The following is a 19,686-nucleotide window of genomic DNA, read 5'->3' as shown; positions in this document are numbered from 1 at the left end:
TTATATTAAAGAATAAATTATAATTAGTTCATACCTGTACCGACCAAAATCACAAAAATCTTTATGCGACTTATTACCGTTTTTTAAAACTCTTGATTAAGATATGAGAACTTTATTCTGTAAAATGTTAAAATTTAAATCTATGTCTTTATATTAATGTCTCGTATAATTATCAATTGAGTTGATTTATTAATAATTTGCACAATTATCAATTGAACAGACTTACCAATCGAACTAATTTAGTAATTTTGGAGATCTGAGATCTAACTTTATTTTATCCATGAAAGTGCTCTTACACGTTCAAGAAACTAACTTTTCTCTCCTCCCGCCATGATTTTTGTGAACAACCAATTTGCAGAGTTAGGTAAATCCACGGTATGATTTTTGTGAAGCTTTTTCGAGACCATTCAATTTTGGATGTAATCTCTATATTCTTTTATCTGTAATTTTTTAATTGCCTATTTATTCAAAAGATAATCTTGCATTAATACAAAAAAATCTAAATGACTCTGATATTTCTCAAAAAAATATGAGGTTTAATATTCGAAGCACATGAATCCACTTTTTTTTAAGAAAGCACATGAATCTACATCATTTTTAATTGACCCCATATGCTTTTCCATGTGACCTTGTAGTCCAATTCATCACCACCACCACGTTGGATTGCAAACTACGTATCACTAGAGTAACATATGATTCCATTTTTTTCACAATTATTTAACCAAACACTTATATTAATCAATCACTTAATCATAAAAAAAATCTTAGAAAAACTAATTGTCGGGCAAATCTTAATTTATTTATTTTTAAAAAATAAAATAAAATTTTGAAAAGGACAAATTTGTCAGGAAGTAACTATTAATGATTTTGACAGATCTAATAAGCGACAAACAGGGAGGTCGGCAATTGTCGGCCGGTGAACCGGGAGAAAGAGATAAATTAAAACAACATTGATTTTGTTGTTAAAATTCAAATTTTGTCCCTCGCTTAATATTAATTAATTTCTTAATCTCATAATTAATTAAATTAATCAAATTTTATACTATATAGTTTTTTTTGTAAGATTTTTACGCTATAACGAAGAAGGGAGTGGTAGAAAACAAATCTGCATTCTTTCTTCCTCTCCCTTCCTCTTTGTCCTCTCTGTCCTCTCAATAATTCGTTTTTCGGTTCTAACTGTTAACCACAATGCTTCTCTGTCTTTGAAACCTGAAATTCCAAATCTCTTAGATCGAGCATTTTCTCGATTTTCTGTAACGGATTTTTGTAACTGCCATTTTTTTGTTCAATTCGCGTTTTCGTTGTGGTTCTTCTTCTCTCTTCTTTTTTTGCGGGTAAACCTTTCTTCAAAACCCTAATTGCTACATTCTTGTTCATCTTCGTTTTGTTTCTGAAATCTGAATCACATTTCTCTCTTGTTTGTTAAGGTATTTATCTATTTGGATTTTAGCTGGGAATTATGTTCATATTTTGTTGCTATAATGAAGCTTTTTAATGGAAATGTTTTGATTCAATTTGTTTTTTTTTTTAAATCAATGTTAATTCCTTTATATAATGGAAAATGTTCAATTTGATTTGTTTATACTTTCCTTTTTTGTTGGTGTTAATTAATATTTGGTTAAATTAACACGAGATTTCATGTTTTTTTTGTTGAAGATATTAAAGTTTCTAAATTATGCTACTTTTGTAGGGTTTTGATCAAATATGAAAATGTAAAATGTGTACATATAGCAGTGATATTGGCTGATGCAATTTTTCTTGTTCTTTTAAACAGGCTGAAGAAGTTTGTTTGACACCTCAATACTATAATTGGTTGATTTCTTTTCGGCTTTTGATCCTGGTTAGCGTCGGATACAATTGAGATAATTTAGTACCTAGGTTTACACGGTGAATGTTGATGATGGATGTTTCTGAGGTTGAAGAAAGTTTCTTTGCCGCAAGTGATGCCAAGGTATGATGATATATCTTTAATTTTTGCAAGAAAAATGTTGTGAAAAGTTTATTTTGAAATATTTTAAGAAAATGATTCTGATCATCATTGTTTCACATTCTGTTTGCTTATGCAGTTACATGGAGAAATGTGCAGACGTTTATCTGCGATATATTGTAAAATATTGTCCCTTTTTCCGGCCTTAGAGGCAGCTAAGCCTCGGAGCAAATCTGGAATTCAGGCATTATGTTCATTACATGTAGCGCTAGAGAAGGCGAAGAATGTACTTCAGCATTGCACGGAGTCTAGTAAACTTTACTTGGTATGATTATTTTAGTCTAGTTTTACTTATATTTTATGATTTTGTCTCTTATTATGTGAGTTGTATTTAATTTAATGTAACGGCTCACGCTTTTATTCTTCTGTTGGTTGGTGAGGTTATTTAATCTGAAATAATATTGGAAAGTATCTTAAATATAACTTCACTTATGATGCAGGCAATAACTGGGGATTCTGTTCTTGTAAAATTTGAGAAGGCCAAGTGTGCTCTTGTAGATAGTCTTAAGCTAGTGGAAGATATTGTTTCCCAAGCCATTGGGTGTCAGGTGATAACTTTCAACATTACAGTTTTATAGTTTCTCTGTTTGCTTTTTAAACGAGGCTCTTGATACCATGTTAAGAAATGTGGTTGGGTCTAACTCAACCCTACAAAACCGGCTTTGTGGGGTTGAGTTAGACCCAATCACATTTCTTAACACTTTTAAATTTCATTTATATTTGATTCTAGGTTTATGATCATGTTCAATTATTGGAAGTATCAATCTCCGCTTTGCTAATTTCATTTTGGATATATGAGCAAGGGAACCTATTTTATTTGCATAATTTGTTCTTTCCAAAATAGTAACATTTGTTATGTGAATGCACATGCACAGAATGTATATTTTCTTATCATTGTCAATGTTGAGATTTGTAAGAGTTTGATTTTTACTCTTGTGTATTTATCTCTGTTCAGATTGATGAAATTGTAAACGAAATTGGTGGTATAGTGTTTGCGCTTGATCCATCAGAGAAGCAAGTCGGGGATGATTTAATTGCATTGCTGCAGCAGGGTAGAAAGTTTAGCGACTCTAATGATACTAGTGAACTTGAGTGTTTTCATATGGCTGCTACTAGACTTGGAATCACATCTTCCAGAGCAGCTCTCACTGAAAGAAGAGCTCTGAAAAAGCTCATTGAAAGGGCTCGGGCCGAGGAAGACAAAAGGAAAGAATCAATTATTGCGTATCTTCTGCACCTTATGAGGAAATACTCCAAGATATTTAGAAATGAGTTCTCTGACGATAATGATTCTCAACCTTGTTCTCCCACCATCAACAAACCTCTCGAGAACAGTGTGCCTGGTAGTCATTGTCAAGCCTTTGATAGACAAATATCAAGACTTGGTTCCTTTAATATTAATCCAAACAATAAGAAATCGGGACAGATGGCCCTTCCACCAGAAGAGTTAAGGTGTCCAATCTCTCTACAACTTATGAGTGATCCTGTTATAATTGCTTCTGGGCAGACTTATGAAAGAGCTTGTATAGAAAAATGGTTTAATGATGGTCACAACACCTGTCCAAAGACTCAACAGAAGCTTGCACATCTTTCTTTGACTCCTAATTACTGTGTCAAGGGTCTCGTGGCTAGTTGGTGTGAACAGAATGGAATTCCCGTTCCTGAAGGCCCTCCAGAATCGCTTGATTTTAACTACTGGAGATTGGCGTTATCAGATTCCGATTCCACAAATTCAAGATCCGTAAACAGTGTCAACTCTTGCAAATTGAAGGGTGTCAAAGTTGTTCCTCTTGAAGAGAATGTTATCTTAGAGAAAACCGAGGGAAATGTAACGGAAAGCTTGCCGGCACAAGAAGAGGAAGACAGTGAGAAGTATCTTAGTTATGTGAAAGTATTGACCAAAGGGAGCAATTGGAAGAGAAAGAGTAAAATAGTAGAGCGGTTAAGGCTTTTGTTGCGGGATGATGAGGAAGCTAGGATTTTTATGGGGGCTAATGGATTTGTTGAAGCACTTTTTCAGTATCTGCAATCAGCCGTGCGTGAAGGGAATGCGGTAGCTCAGGAAAATGGAGCTATGGCTCTGTTCAACCTGGCCGTGAATAACAACAGGTAGAAATTAATGTTCTTAGATTTGAACAGTAATGTGAATCTACTTTGTATATGATCACAAATTTAAAATAGTTATTCAAGGTCGAAAATGCAGAGAAAACGAACATAATTATATGCTGAAAACTAACACTGTCACCTTTTTTTATTTATACAACTTTTAGTTAGGATGTTCCAGTGGTAGGATGTTACACTATTTTTTCTTTTCTGAATTATCAGTGGTTACTGTTTGTTTTATTTCTCTTGTTGTTTCTTTTCTTTTGTGCAATTCATTAACATAAACTTGATCTCTTTTTCTTCAACAGAAATAAGGAACTTATGATATCAGCAGGAATCTTATCGTTGTTGGAGGAAATGATTTCAAACCCCAGATCGTACGGTTGTGCAACCGCACTTTATTTGAATCTTTCTTGCCTTGAAGAAGCCAAGCAAACGATTGGCACGAGTCAGGCCGTGCAGTTCCTTATCCAGATGCTTCATACTAAAACAGAAGTTCAGTGCAAGCTAGATGCCCTCCACGCACTCTATAATATTTCTACCGTACCCTCAAATATCCCGAACCTTCTTTCATCTGGCATTATCAATGGCCTACAATCCATTCTTGAAGGCCAGACAGATTGCACGTGGACAGAAAAATGCATAGCTGTTTTAGTTAATTTGGCCATTTCTCAAGCTGGAAGAGAGGAAATGATCTTGAATTCTGAACTCATAAGCACATTGGCTTCTATACTCGATACCGGTGAATCCCTTGAGCAGGAACAAGCTGTGTCTTGTCTTCTAATATTATGCAACAGAAGTGAGAAATGTTGTGACATGGTCCTCCAAGAAGGTGCTATACCTGCATTAGTTTCAATATCAGTAAATGGAACCTCAAGAGGAAGAGAGAAAGCTCAGAAACTCTTGATGCTCTTCCGAGAGCAGCGACAGCGAGATCATTCACCTGCCAAGACTCAACTATGCTCACCTGAAGCTGGTGAATTGTCCATGCCCCCTCAAGAAGCGAAACCGCTATGTAAATCAATATCTAGAAGAAAAGTGGGGAAAGCTCTAAGTTTTCTATGGAAAAGCAAGAGCTATTCTGTATACCAGTGTTAGTGTTAGGTTCCATGTAATTAAATTTAAATCTTTGTTTGATTCTTATCTCTTCTGGGGGCCTTGCTTTTTATCATCCTCATGTAAATTTTTTTTTTTTTTTTTTTGGGATTCCAAATTGAAGAAGAGTTGTACAGGCATATGTAATTTATTTGGGTTAGATTTACTTTATGAAGGTTAATTATTGGAGATTCATAATTCTTACTTAGCTTGTAAATAGAGAACTAAACAGCATATCCTTTCTACTTTTTTTTGGTTATTCTTTTTTTCTATCTACATATTTGAAGAGTTTCTGATAAATTTAGAGACATAAAATGCTTGTAATACCTTAAATAACTAAATAGTTAAAATGACTAAAAAATTCAATTAAAAAAAATCATTAGAAAGAGAGGACATTATTGCTTGAGTTTTTAAGGAACACTACTTGTCGTATTAATGGTATTGGAACAAAAGAGAAGTGTGAACATAAAGTCCAAAATTACGACTATTTGGGACAAGGAACAAAGGTGAAAGAACCAATTCCTTATGAGGAGGAAATGATAGGATTCTATTATTCATTCATCACATTCTTGAATATATAGCTGTCTGTCCACAATTTGTTGTGGGGACCGAGGTCCCATGAATTTGATTGATCGATCGATCGTCCTTTCATTGCGTGTCTTGTCATTTAAACCACAAAAATTCAGCCAATATTACATGTTTCCGACTTCAGAGTAACTGCAGTTTCTTTGTATTTTACACAAAAATTGATTTATGAAACAGTTTATAAGTTTGGCAGATTGAAATGCTAAAAAGAAAAGAATCTGGTTCGATTATTCAGTGCTTAAGTTTACAGCACAACTCAACCAAAAGAAAGATTAAAAGTTTGGAGAAAGTGTGATGCAGAATATGTAGCTAATCTGAACGTGTACCTCTTTTAGGTGATAAATAAACCAAGACTACTAATTTCTTAAGAATCTATTTATAACTTAAAAAGTAATAAATATCCTAAATGAAATCTTAGTCCAAGTTCAGGCTTTAAAAACAAGAGCAATATACATGTGCTTGATTTTGCTATAGTTTTATGGTTCAAGTGATGCTGAAATCAGAAAGATCGCCCTATAGCAACCTTCCGATAATTCGTATGTCTCGATCATTTCATTATACTTCTTTATGATTATTCTGCTTAATTGGATTTGGATTAATTTTTTTGCAAAAACATGATTATGGTAGGAATACCAGGTGATGGTAGATGTATGTTTAGATCAGTGGTCTATGGTGCCTGCCTCAGAACAGGAGACCCACCTCCAAGTCTCACCAAGCAAAAAGAACTTGCAGATGAACTCAGAGCTAAAGTAATTTACTAATTGCTTTTATTTTTCATCAAACTAAAAAATAAAATCTAGTCTTCTGCGATATGATTCACTCATATTTTTATGATCTAGACCGTAGTATTATTATATATATGGCTTGTAATACTACAGTTGTTTTATAGTAGCAGATGTAAGCACACTTTGCCGAACTGCGGTTGTATTTTCTCTTTTATTATTAGTTGTTGTTGTAACACATTGTTTGTAGGTTGTGGATGAATTCATCAAGAGGAGAAGAGACACTGAATGGTAAGTTAATTATCTTGAGGAAAAAGTTTTGATATATTTACACATTTACAATAACTAATACTAGTGTTCAATTTTGCATTTAATTTATCTTGTGTAGGTTTCTTGAGGGTGACTTTAACACCTATACAATGCAAATGAGAAAGTCTCAAGTATGGGGAGGAGAGCCTGAACTTCTCATGTCATCACATGTTTTACAGTTAAGTAAATTTTCATATACATGTCATATTTGTATAATGTTATGACAAAATTATTTACTAATGTTATAATGATGATGTGTGTTATGGTTTTAGGATGCCTATAACAGTGGTGATGCAGGATATGAAATCCAATAACCTTAAAATTATAGCCGAATATGGCCAAGAGTATGGAAAGGAGAAGCCTATTAGAGTTATATATGATGGTTATGGGCACTATGATGTATTGAAATGTTCAACATGATCTAATACTGCAGTTCATTGTAACCTACTGATTATCTGTATTATACTATGTGTTTCAATGTGATTATCATGTCCTATACCAAAATCAGTGATCCAATCATCACTCTCTTATAGCAATCAAAAGGAAGTAAGTGATTTGTACTGAATTAACTATAGTGAAGTGATCTAGTATTTTTGTCACGTATTTTTGTCACGTCACTAACTTGAGCATTGGAGACCTTGCTCACAAGGTTATTAGAATCATATATTCATACAATTGTATTGAATTGTCTTAGAACTTTTTCAATGTTAAAGTCAACATGCCAACTCTACTCAATACATAAATAAATGAGTTTGTTTGATTTGATGTTGACAAAAAAAATTGCATGTTGGATGATGAATCCAACTCATTAAAATTTGAATGAGTTGGATAACAAATTGGATCAAATTCAGTTCAACTCAACCCATATACACTCATATATATATATATATATATATATATATATATATATATATATATATATATATATATATATATATATATATATATATATATATATATATATATATATATATATATATATATATATATATATATATATATATATATATATATATATATATAGGGGACGACTCAAGTGAGAACATTTAGTTATTATGATAAATGAAAACAATGAATCACGACCATTAAATTTTGATTTTGTTGATTTTAATGGACTGGATTGGTTTATCTTTCTATGTTGATTTAAAATAAATACTAAGGATCATAGAAAGAGAAACCAATCTAGTCCAATAAAATCAACAAAATCAAAATTTAATGGTCGTGATTCATTGTTCTCATTTCTCATAATAACCAAGTGTTCTCACTTGAGTCGTCCCTTATATATATATAAAAGAAGCAAATTCGACATAAATTAAAAGTAGAACATGTAAATAGTTTCAAATGGGACGTGGTATCTCTCATCTTACAAACTAATTTTGTAAATATGAGTTAGATCAAACATTAAAATCTAACATGACATTAGAGTCTTTCTATTTGAGTTACTAACCACTTTTTGTATCCATGCACTAAATTCAATAGTGTTAGGCGTGAGATAGTGTATTTGAATAATCAAATTTCACATATCAATTTAGGTCACCTATTGCTTATATCCATACACCACCAACAACAACAAGTTTTTTAATTTTTGGTGTCCGGGCTTGCGTCCGATTAATAGCACCTAACAAGATTCAAACGTGAAACTCCGAGAGGAGCACACTCTCAAGACCCAATCGTTCACCCCTAGGCCAACCCTTGGGGTTAACAACAACAATAATTAAGTCTTATTCCACAAAGGTAGGCTACAATGATAAAATTTTGTCATATTGTTCTGTTAAAGACCATGTTTCTATCCAATTCGTAAATTTTGAGATTTTTCTTAATAATTTCTCTTATGATTTTTCTAGGGCTTCCTCCACCTCTAATTGTTTGACTCATCTCCATATGATCTATTCTCTTTACAATAATATTTTTAAGCTTTTTCTCTACATACTCAAACCACATAAGCTTTTTTTCACCATCTTTTATACTATAGGTGTTATACCCACCCTCCCTATAATATTGTCATTTATAATCTTATCCCGTATAGTTTTACTACACATCCAACACAACTTCCTCATCTTTACTACACTTACTTTATTCTCGTGTTGATTCTTAATCGTCCAACATTTTGTTTTGTACAATATCGTAAGTCATATCGTTGTCCGATGAAATTTTTCCTTCAGTTATTTTTAATAGCAAAGTAGAAACCATATATTAAAGAGAGGAAACAAAAATTATAGAACAAACTTAAGGAGCTAAAAGCACCAGAAGTGTGCACGAGCTACCTCTTTGGCATAAGCACGGGTTGAAAAAATCTGAAAAACAAAAACAACGACAATAAAACTACAAGCAAAATAAACACAAGTCAATCAGTCCAACAATCTAGTGGCACTTTTATGTCACATAAAACTCCCCAGACCCTCCTCTGTTTCATCAACCTAACTTGAACTTGATGGTTTACATCCCATTATATTTCTCCATCATTTTGTATTACGAATTCAAAATATTTAAATCGCATGACTTGTAGGATGATATGGTCCCAACATTTCACCTTTAAGTTAAAAACGCTTATCCATTTTGCTGAAATTACAATTCATATACTCCATCTTACTTCTTCTTAGGCAAAATCCACTTGTTTCTAAGACTCGTCTAAGTCTCCAACCTCTCATTTAAATCGTCCATGAACTCTCCAAGTAGGACTATATCATCTTCAAAAAACGCACATCTTAGTGCTAGCTCTTGGATCTATTTCGAGAGTACAACCACAATTAAAGTAAAAAGGAAGGGGCTTATGGTTGAAACTTGGTGATCTCCTATTATAATGAGAAAATTGTATGTTTCTCCACCTTGTGTCTGCACACTAGTCGATACTCCTTCATACATATCTTAGATAGTTCGAATATAGGAAATACTAACTAATTTCTTCTCTAGGAATTTCCAAAAAATCTCTCTAGGTACTCCAATAAAAATAAAGTCTAAGTCTTATTAGTTGATCCAATACTGCTAAAATTGCTTCGTCGATCGAAATATCAATTTAATATGTTTTGATGTTTTGTTGTATTTTATTTTATAGTATTTTGAATCTCTCACAATTGTCTCTGATTGTTTCTAGGATGAAATCACTTATCATGCTTAAAAATAAGCATTTGGTCAAAGTCAACGCAAAATGGCTTAAATCCCAAGTTTGTGACTTGGATCAAGAAACTCGTGCAATCATGATTCGAATCATGCAAATGCTTAACTCGAATCATGAGAAAATTACAAAAAATTTGAAATTTGGCGCTAAAAGCGTGACTCGATTCAAGACCTTACATGGCTCGAATCATAAGGTTCCTTGACTCGAACCATTAAAGAGTTTTTCATTTTGGAAATCATGGAAATGTGACTCAATTCATAGATTAGGTTGACCCAAATCACTTGAATCAAGTCATAATTTGAATCAAACAAGCAAATTATGAATACTTTTATTTTGGTTCAAGGCATCCTCTCACTTGATTCAAATTATCATTTTTTTATTTGACTCGAGTCCAAGTGTTGTTTTGACACCTATTTTGGGCCTTATCTCTAACACATATAAAAACCAATTCTCTCTCTCTCTCTCTCTCTCTCTCTCTCTCTCTCTCTCTCTCTCTCAAACATGGAAATTTCAAAATCTTTGAAAAAACTTTGAGTTTTTTTTCAATCACATAAATCTTCTCTCTCATATTAACCTTGAAAAAAAAAACTTTTTTGAGTGTTGATTTCTTCAGTTTGAACACGTGATTTGTGAGATTTTATGATTTTTTTATCTTTGACCTCTAGCCAAAACACCAATGTTGAATGTTGCTTAATTATAAGAGAAAGTACGAGTTCTAATTGTAAGGAGATTCGTTAGGTGTTCTAATGTTCTTGTGAATGTTTGTTTTCAGATTGAAAAATCAAATTATGATTTCTGGAGATTGACATCTAGAGAAAAAAAGTTCTTCTCCAAGAGGTTTTGGAGTTTTGAGCTCCTTTAACAAGTTATGAGACTCAGACAAGGAAATTCTGATAGGGTTGAGTGAAGATTGTTGTAGACGGAATCTTGGAGTGCTTTGATTCTAAGAAGTTGAATTGATTCAAGATTGTAAATCTTGAAGGATTTTAAACTTAGTGAGATGTGTAGAACAGAAGGAAAATGGAGATTTAGATATGAGGTGCTTAATAATTAGATTTAAATTTTGTTTTTTTTTGTGACCATCTGTTTTATTAAAAGACACTTGTGAATTTCAAATTAGTGAATATTCAACAATTTCTGATGATTTATCATCAGAGACTAGATTAGGTGCATGTGAGGATAAAACATCAAACATGTATAAATTTTAGTGTACATTTTCTCGATCCCTTACTCTTTAAAATTTTGTATAAAATTTCCATGTTTTTAGATTTTATTTTCTTTTTATTTCACATGTGATTAGGTTCTTTTGTTCATAGCGATTTAATATTTAAGGTTAGGTCGGTGTTAGATCTAATATACTAAACATTTCTCTGTGGTGATTATTTTTGAAAAACTGTAATATTAGATTGTTAATTCAGTTAATGAAATTATATTCAAACATATCCGTTTGAATCCAAAGGGATTAATTAGAATATTATTGATTAGTTGATTCATCACATTACTATCATTGTATTTTCTGTATATTAAGTCAATCGTGTAATTCCTCTAGAACACTTTTCTAAAACTTTTGCTCCCACACATTTTTAAATTATGATTTTAAAAACGTTTTTCATCGGGGAAAAGTCTATTCAACCCCCCTTATAAACCATTATACCCACATATTCAATCCAATAACTGCCCCATCACATGCCGTTGTAGATAAATTGCTTCTATGGTTGAACTCACTGGCATAAAACCAAATTGATTCTCCATAACTTGATTATATTTTTTTTAGTCTTTTTTAATCAATCTTTCACATAATTTCATGGCATAAATCCTGATTTTAATCCCCTATAACTTGTAAAATTTTGTATATCTCCTTTGCTCTTATAGATTGGAACTAAAGTGCTTCTTATCCATTCGTCTAATATTTTCTTTGACCTTATAATTTTGTTAAAGAGTTTGTCGAGCCACTCAATGCCTTTATCTCCAAGATTTTTTTTCACTTCAATAAGTATGTTGTCTGCCTCAACTTCCTCATTGTTACTCATCATTTTCAATCCTTATTTTACCTCTAATTTTTTAATCCAACATTTGTAATTATAATTTTGATCCCTTTCTCTAATGTCAAGAAGGTTAGAGTGCAGTGAGGTTCATATTCTTCAATAAATAAGTTGTAAAAATATGTCTTCTACTTATCTTTTATATCATTATTCTACACCAAGACTTTGCCTTCTTCATCTTTAACAGACTTCACTTTATTCAAATCTTTTTTCTTTCTTTATATTCCCTTCGAAAGCATATATATATATATATATATATATATATATATATATATATATATATATATATATATATATATATATATATATATATATATATATATATATATATATTCTTTTTCATCCTTGGTTCCTAAAGATTGGTATAATTAGTCAAAAGCTTGGATTTTTGCTTCAGTCACAATCTTCTTAGTCTCTTTCTTAGCTTTCTTATAATTTTCTCAAGTTTTGACATTTTGACACCTAGCCATTCTTTATAAACCCTCTTTTTACTCTAACTTTATGTTAAACACTTTCATTCTATCACCACAATATTTACCCTTAAGTCCAAATTATTCTGATTCTTCCAACATCTCGTTAGTTACTTTTTTAGTGTCTTGGATTATCTTGTTCCATATATCATTTGCACTTCCTTGAGGAAGTCTGAACCTATCCTACAAAATTTTGTGTTGCAAACTCCCTTTTTTTCACCCTTCAAATGCCACACTTGATTTGTGGAGCTCCCATTTGACTTCTTCTTTTCACTCTCCTCTTTACTCTTACATTTATAACCAATACTCTATGCTAGATAGTCAAACTCTCTCCCGATATAACTTTGTAGTCCAAGAAAATCTTCATTGTGGCTTCCTAATAAGAAATAAATCTATGTGAGAACATGTCGCTCCCTCTTATATATGATAAGATGCTCGTCTATTTTTCTAAAGTGTGTATTAGCTACAGTAAGATAAAACCCCATCTTACCTTCCACATTTACCTCCTTGAGGATATACCCTCATTCACGCCCTCAAAACCTCTTGCTATGTTCCATACATGTCCATTTAGACCCCCACATAGGAAATATCCCCTCTTTGGGATATATCTTGAAATAAGCCTTCTAAATCCTCCCAAAATTTTACTTTAAGGCGTTCATCTAACCAAACCTCAGGGTTATGATCTTATCTTCTACTCTTTCTGCATCCACAATATCATTATTCCACTCCTTATATACATTAATCCCCACCTCATTTTTCGATCTAACTTTGTTGGTCTACCAAAGCTTTAATTTTGAGTTGTCTAATTCTCTCGTCTTTTCACACGTTCACTTAGCTTCTTTTAGGCACATGAAATTGATCATCCTCATAACCATATTGTCCACCATTTCCATATATTTTTCACTAAGTGTGTCTATATTTCCTATTCTCAAATGAATCATACTCTTAATAACTAACACTTTTTTCCCACACCTGCTCACGAAAACATGAGAACACTTGCTTATTGTTTACTGCATCCAGACGGCGATGCAACGACCTTGCTCTTTTGACATTGTACTCGAGCCATAGAGCGTGTTTCTCACGGAAAATGACCTAGCATTCACATTATTACATAATTGAATCGTGGCATAAATATTCGATAAAGTTTCATGTTGTCTATCGACTACCTAACACAAATCTCTCATTGTAATCAGACTTATGAGCGACTATGCACAACAATGCTAACATAGACATCGTTTATATCCATACACCAAGCCCAAGTGGTATAGAATAAAAAACCTAAATACCATATTGATTAAAGATAAAAAAAATTTAAAGAGCCACATCTTCCATCTTACAAACGAATTTTGTAAATGAGTGATGTTTAATATAAAAACTTATATGTATTTCACGTGTATCGATTTTAATCTGAGATATATTTGATTGTTTAATTAGACAAAAGCTCTAATCTGCCAACTTCACTTTGAGGCATATCATCTTTTGAAAAGTAATTGTCTAAGAACCGTCTTTAAGAGCGTATAAGACAGACTACCGCAAAAAATTTCAAATTTATCAAGGTTAAACTATAGTTATACATGATCCCATAAAATATTTCTAAAATTAAATTGTGATTGTTGTGAATTCGATGCCAAGAACAAAGTATAATGCAAGGGAATAATAAAGAACAAGGAAGAAGAAGAACACAAGAATTGGTTATTAACTGCTATTCTTTTACTTTCTCTTTTGAACAAGATTACAAGTGTTACAAGAATAACAAATAACCCTCTCACTCTAAATTAGGATTTGCTGCTTAACAATGATGAGAGACTAGTATGCTATTTATAATAAAACCTGACATACTAACTAATGAGCTTTTTCCACAAGGCCCATTACACAAGCCAACTTAATAAACAAGCTAACTTAACAAATTAGGGTTTAAACACTAAAACCTAATTTAACATGCTAACAACCCTAGCATCTTCGACACAAGCATGTGAACAACCTTCGACTTCATGCTTAATCCTGTCGAACCAAGAAGCTACCCTTCGACCATACTAGAGTTCGATTCAATATTTTATAGTGATTAAATAGAATTTCTATTTATTTTTTCATAGTTAAATGTAACTAACCTATATATGATTAAAAAAAACTTAAAACGACCATAAAATGTAATAATAATCAACTTTTGGTTCCCGCATTTAAGTTTACCCTGGATAAACAACATTGATATGTAAATTAACTTGATCTATTATTTTTCTTTTCTTTATTCATTCAAAGGTTTCTTATCTTCAAAAAATTAGCTGTCCTAGTTTTCGTGAACCATACAAATTGCCAAAGAAGCAGATATGGGTAGAGTGAATTCCAAGTATAAATTTTGTTAGCCATGTGGAACATTTCTCAATATACTAATAACTACACTAAACAAAGAGGGAGACATTATCAAGACTTAAAACGGACATTATACTAAATTTAGTTTCCTACATCTTTGCTTTGGCAAAAAATCATATGCAGGCCAAATCCGGACTCACATTAATTTTATGGTAATTAAATTGACCTGTTGGAGGATAGTGTTTGCATTGGAAATATCTACAATAGTGACATAGAAAGCAATATATTCCCTAACTTTTTAGAGTCTATGAATACATGTTGTTTACGTATTTATGAACACTTCTTGTATCCAGTTATTTGAACTTATTCACTTACAAAACCTACCTTTGATGTTATTTAGGAAAACTTATAAAAATAATTTGTTATCTTTTTTATAAGATTTTTTTTAATTTAATATTATAAAATCTTTAATAAAGTTTATGAAAGTAGTTTATAGCTTATAAAAATAATTTAAACCAAAATAATTATTTCAATAATAGTCTATAAAAGTGATGGTTGTCGAGAGAAGTCTATCTAAACACTATGTGATAAAAGTCATGAGTTATGATGGTAATAGTGTTAAGAGTGATGAGTTTATCTTAAAAAAATTACATGAATTTATCTTTTTATCTTGTATACTATTTATAGAGTTGAGTCCAAATAAGTTTTGAAATCATATTTCTCCACATATGATATATTGTGTTATTTAAACATATTAAGTTCATTTTTAAAAGTACACTCCTGCTTGCATATACATCCAAATTTGAAAATTTCAAAAATGTCTATTTAAAAAATTTCTCATGACTATTACTGAATATATATAGTTTCAAGATATATTTCTGACTTTTCTTTCTCTGATTTATTCTTAACAGATTCATATATATTTAATATTTTAAAATTAATTAAAGAAAATTATAATAAATTATTAGAAGTTAAATAAATATAACATAAATCTACAAATTTTTAAATAAATAAATAAAACATTAATTATTTAAGATTTTGATATTAAATAGAATAATTCATTTATAGCAATTGAGAATGAGAATAATTGCTTTATAGCAATTGAGAGTGATATGTGAGAGACAATAAATGATTCTTTTGTTTTCGGAATTATTTTTATATTTTTTAGTAGGGATTCCGTTATAAAATTATAGCAGGGCTTTCAAATTATTTGTCATAGTCTTAAGTGGTGGCATACATTGGTCAGATTGAGTGAGAGTCAGTGGTGAGTTGGTGGTTAAATTTGGGATGATGGTTTATTGAAGTGGTGGCTGGAAGTTGTCAGAATGATGGTTGCCGATAGTAAGAGTGGTGATCAATAGTGGTCATAGTGATACTCGACAATGGTCATTATGTTGATCCATGTGTTTGCAGGTATACTCAAAGTGAACAAAGATGGCGAAATTTATGGATAGCAAAACTACAAGTCAACTAGTAGCTGCTTAATTTTGATGATGACAACACTTGAAGTAATGCCACTGTTGAAGATAGCTCAAGCGGCCTGTCGCTATGCGAAAAATACCTGAGCGTCTAAACGCTCGAAATAGACACAGAGTCACCACCGAATTTTATTTATTTCTAAGAAAAGGGAACATAACAATAAAACCCTAAGAAAGGAGGATAAGATGATCATCGTAATCAAATATGAGTTCGGGATTGGTTATGTGAGGGGAAGGTATTAGCACTCCTCACATCCGTTGTACGGAATGAGAATCGTTTAATTAGCTAGGGTGAAAGTTTGCCTAAAAGTTTGAGTTTCTTCTTATGCGTGATTTTATTTTACAAGAGATGAAATAAATGACTGAAAATTGTGTTAGTGTGCTCGTCAAGATTTTGAATCCTTGTGCCTACGTATTTCTAGGTGCAATGGAAAATTTAGAAAAACTAAGCGTTTGTTGGTTGTTTTTAACTTAGGAAAAAGTTTCGACGCACGGGGGCCAGAAAAGATTGATTTGAAAAAGGTTTCGACGCACCGGGGCGTAAAACGATTGATTTGATAAGTTGAGTGTTTTAAGCAAAAGATGAGTATTTGAATGGCAAGCGATATGACTTGTATCCAACTACTCGGGGACCTACAGAGACATATGTCCAAGAGGTCCAATGGCCTAAGTTGGAAATCGTAATTCACTAAATAAATTAATTAGAAAATAAACAAACATAAAAATAATATGTTGAGAGAGATGAAAATTATAATGATAATTAGGTTAACAAAAAGAAAAAAAAAACAAAACTATGACCAATTAAAAACGAGGGATGAAGAATCATGACCAATAACAAACAAGAATGAAAAATCAAGAAAGATAATAATAAAAACAAATAAAAAGAAAACAACAGGGTTTGAACCCGCAACCTTACACTTGACGTCTTTGAACGACTACCAACTGAGCTGACTGACACTTTTTTTTTGAAATGCTCTTAAAATTAAATAGCAGTAAAGAAATCCGTAAAAAATGGGGTATGATAGTGATAAGTACCAAATTGTAGTTACTTCTGTGTATAGTTTTGTGGCACTTATCGACTTCTGTGTTGTTAAAATCCTTGAATAAACCTCAACTTTCGTGTGAATGTGTATATTTGTGTTTTTGTGTAATTAATGTATCAATTGATAGTTTTCATTCATTTGGTAGGTATTCATGTATATTTGGAGCATTATGTAATAAGGGCCAAATGCACAGCTTCAAAGATGCGATTTTGAGCAATTCTCAAGGAATAAGGCTCAAATCAAAGAAGAGGAAATCATCAATTTCATTGATATTTAGTCATTTTTATATAGAGTATTTAATAAGCTTTCAAAAGCTTCTGATCGTGCGTAAATCGGAGTTACAATTCAAAAGTTATGGCGAAAACAAGTATTGAATTCTTTTTGCATTACTTGCTTCTTGAATGAATGGCATGATAATTATACAAATAATAAGTTTCTTCAACATGTCATGCTATAGAAAGCGATAAACGAGTACCTTGAATGATACCACTTCAAAAATAATATCACTATCATACATCCGCAAGTTGAAACACTCAAACTTGGAAAATCACCTCAAAATTCCTCAAGCTAAAGAATCAAAATTGGAACGACAAACAACCAACAAAAGAATTAGAAAATAATATTATTATTTACTACTAAATAGCCTTGGTGAAAGTGAGAAAAAGAAGGGCCAAGTGAAACAAGAATTCCATTGGCACAAAGCAAATAATGCCAAAATTCCCGAGCGCGCTAAGCGGGCACAAAATGTGCTTAGTGGCATCAAGAAAACACAGAAAAATCAGACATGAGTTTGATCCTTCAGCCTAACCTCCACTAACCCAACGCGTCTCAGCTATAGGAAAAAAATACAAAACTTATAACTGTTGGGGTGTCTCCCAATAAGCGCTTGCTTTACGTCGTTAGCTCGACGCCTTTATTGTTTTTGTGCTTGGCAAGTAGCTTCATGTCATCATGTCATGGTGATGTCTCACCATGCAAACCTAAATAAAGTGTCTTAACCAAAACACTCAACAAACATTATAGGTACATTTATATACAACATTTGCACGAACATAAAATAAAACACAAATGTATAAATATATACACATATTAGTTAACACATATATAAAACTATGAAACAAATACAAATACCAACATACTAAAAGATTTGGTGAATGTTGGATAGGCAAGTTGAGAAGTGAAGATTTGAATTTAAGAACTGGTCCAATTTCAACTTGTTTAGCCAACATTCACCAACAATGTATACTCATGTGTAAACATATACAAGTAAACATATACAAGTGAAAATATACAAGTGAACATATACAATATATACGATATATACAAAGCTCAAAACCATAGAAACTATTGCGATGCAATTCTAACACAAAACACCATTCTTCGGCAACAGCTTCCTCGTTTTTGAGCTATGGCGAAAACAAGTACTGAACTGGTTCGCATTATAGATGAGTATCCTAAACGAGGAAACCGTTATTGGAGAATGGTGTTTTGTGTTAGAATTGCATCTTCTACATCTTCTACCATACAACACCATGGAGTCCTAAATCTTTTACCATACAACTCATCCAACTTCTGCATGGGATGATTAATCTTCATCGATAACAAATGAGCCGACTTAGTTAATCTACCCACTATCACCCGAATAGAATCATTTCCCTTATAAGTCTTTGGCAAACCTGACACAAAATCCATGGAAATACTATCCCACTTCAATTCTGGAATATTCAATAGTTGCATTAAACCCAAAGGCTTCTGATGTTCAATCTTCGACTTCTGACAAGTCAAACAAGCATAAACGAACTTAACAACTTCCTTTTTCATACCGGGCCACCAAAACAACTTCTTCAAGTCTGGACACATCTTCGTAGCACCGAGATTAATACTTAAACCACTTCGATGTCCTTCCTCAAGAATACTCTTCTCAAGTCCTGGAACATCTGGAACACACACTTTATTTCCAAACCTCATCACACCATTCTCATCAACTCGAAATTCACCTCCATTACATTGGTTAATCGACGTCAACTGATCAACCAATTTCAAATCAAATTTCTACTTCTCAGATTTATTCAAGAATACTATTAGTCAGTTTCAGCATTCCTAAATTTACACTATTAGACGTCTCTTCACATACTAAACTCTTGTCTCTGAATTGTTAGATCAATTCCAACTCGCTCACCATATAGGTCAACATATGCAAAGACTTCCTACTCAATGCATCGACCACTACATTCGCTTTACCAGAATGGTTACTCAAATCAAAATCATAATCTTTCAACAACTCAAGCTAGCTTCTCCGCCTCATGTTTAACTCTTTCTGATCAAACAAGTACTTATGACTCTTGTGGTCACTAAACACTTCAAATTTAGAGCCAAAAAGATAATGCCTCCAAATTTTCAACACAAACACCACGACTGCTAATTCTAAGT

The 19,686-nt window shown here is 32.2% G+C and overlaps 2 protein-coding genes across 3 annotated transcripts; both read left to right on the top strand.

Moving 5' to 3' along the window:
* The first annotated feature begins 1,028 nt into the window (after window positions 1-1,028).
* On the top strand, window positions 1,029-5,430 carry LOC131661520 (U-box domain-containing protein 45-like). Of its 2 annotated transcripts, none has more exons than XM_058931092.1 (6): window positions 1,029-1,334; window positions 1,775-1,951; window positions 2,067-2,252; window positions 2,428-2,535; window positions 2,943-4,096; window positions 4,399-5,430. In XM_058931092.1, exons 2-6 carry the CDS (start codon window positions 1,892-1,894, stop codon window positions 5,186-5,188), a joined length of 2,298 nt encoding a protein of 765 aa, XP_058787075.1. In that variant the 5' UTR covers window positions 1,029-1,334; window positions 1,775-1,891; the 3' UTR covers window positions 5,189-5,430. The 2 variants fall into 2 exon arrangements, with proteins under 2 accessions (XP_058787075.1, XP_058787076.1); XM_058931093.1 differs by having other exon boundaries at window positions 1,029-1,427.
* A 553-nt stretch (window positions 5,431-5,983) lies between these two features.
* On the top strand, window positions 5,984-7,415 carry LOC131661521 (OVARIAN TUMOR DOMAIN-containing deubiquitinating enzyme 4-like). Its single transcript, XM_058931094.1, has 5 exons — window positions 5,984-6,306; window positions 6,398-6,519; window positions 6,743-6,783; window positions 6,881-6,979; window positions 7,074-7,415. Exons 1-5 carry the CDS (start codon window positions 6,249-6,251, stop codon window positions 7,219-7,221), a joined length of 468 nt encoding a protein of 155 aa, XP_058787077.1. The 5' UTR covers window positions 5,984-6,248; the 3' UTR covers window positions 7,222-7,415.
* Window positions 7,416-19,686: the final 12,271 nt, after the last annotated feature.

The sequence above is a fragment of the Vicia villosa genome, linkage group LG3 (genome assembly GCF_029867415.1).
Source record: "Vicia villosa cultivar HV-30 ecotype Madison, WI linkage group LG3, Vvil1.0, whole genome shotgun sequence".
NCBI lineage: Eukaryota > Viridiplantae > Streptophyta > Magnoliopsida > Fabales > Fabaceae > Vicia > Vicia villosa.
Note: the sequence above shows the minus strand (reverse complement) of the source record. Positions and strands in the feature narration are given on the sequence as shown.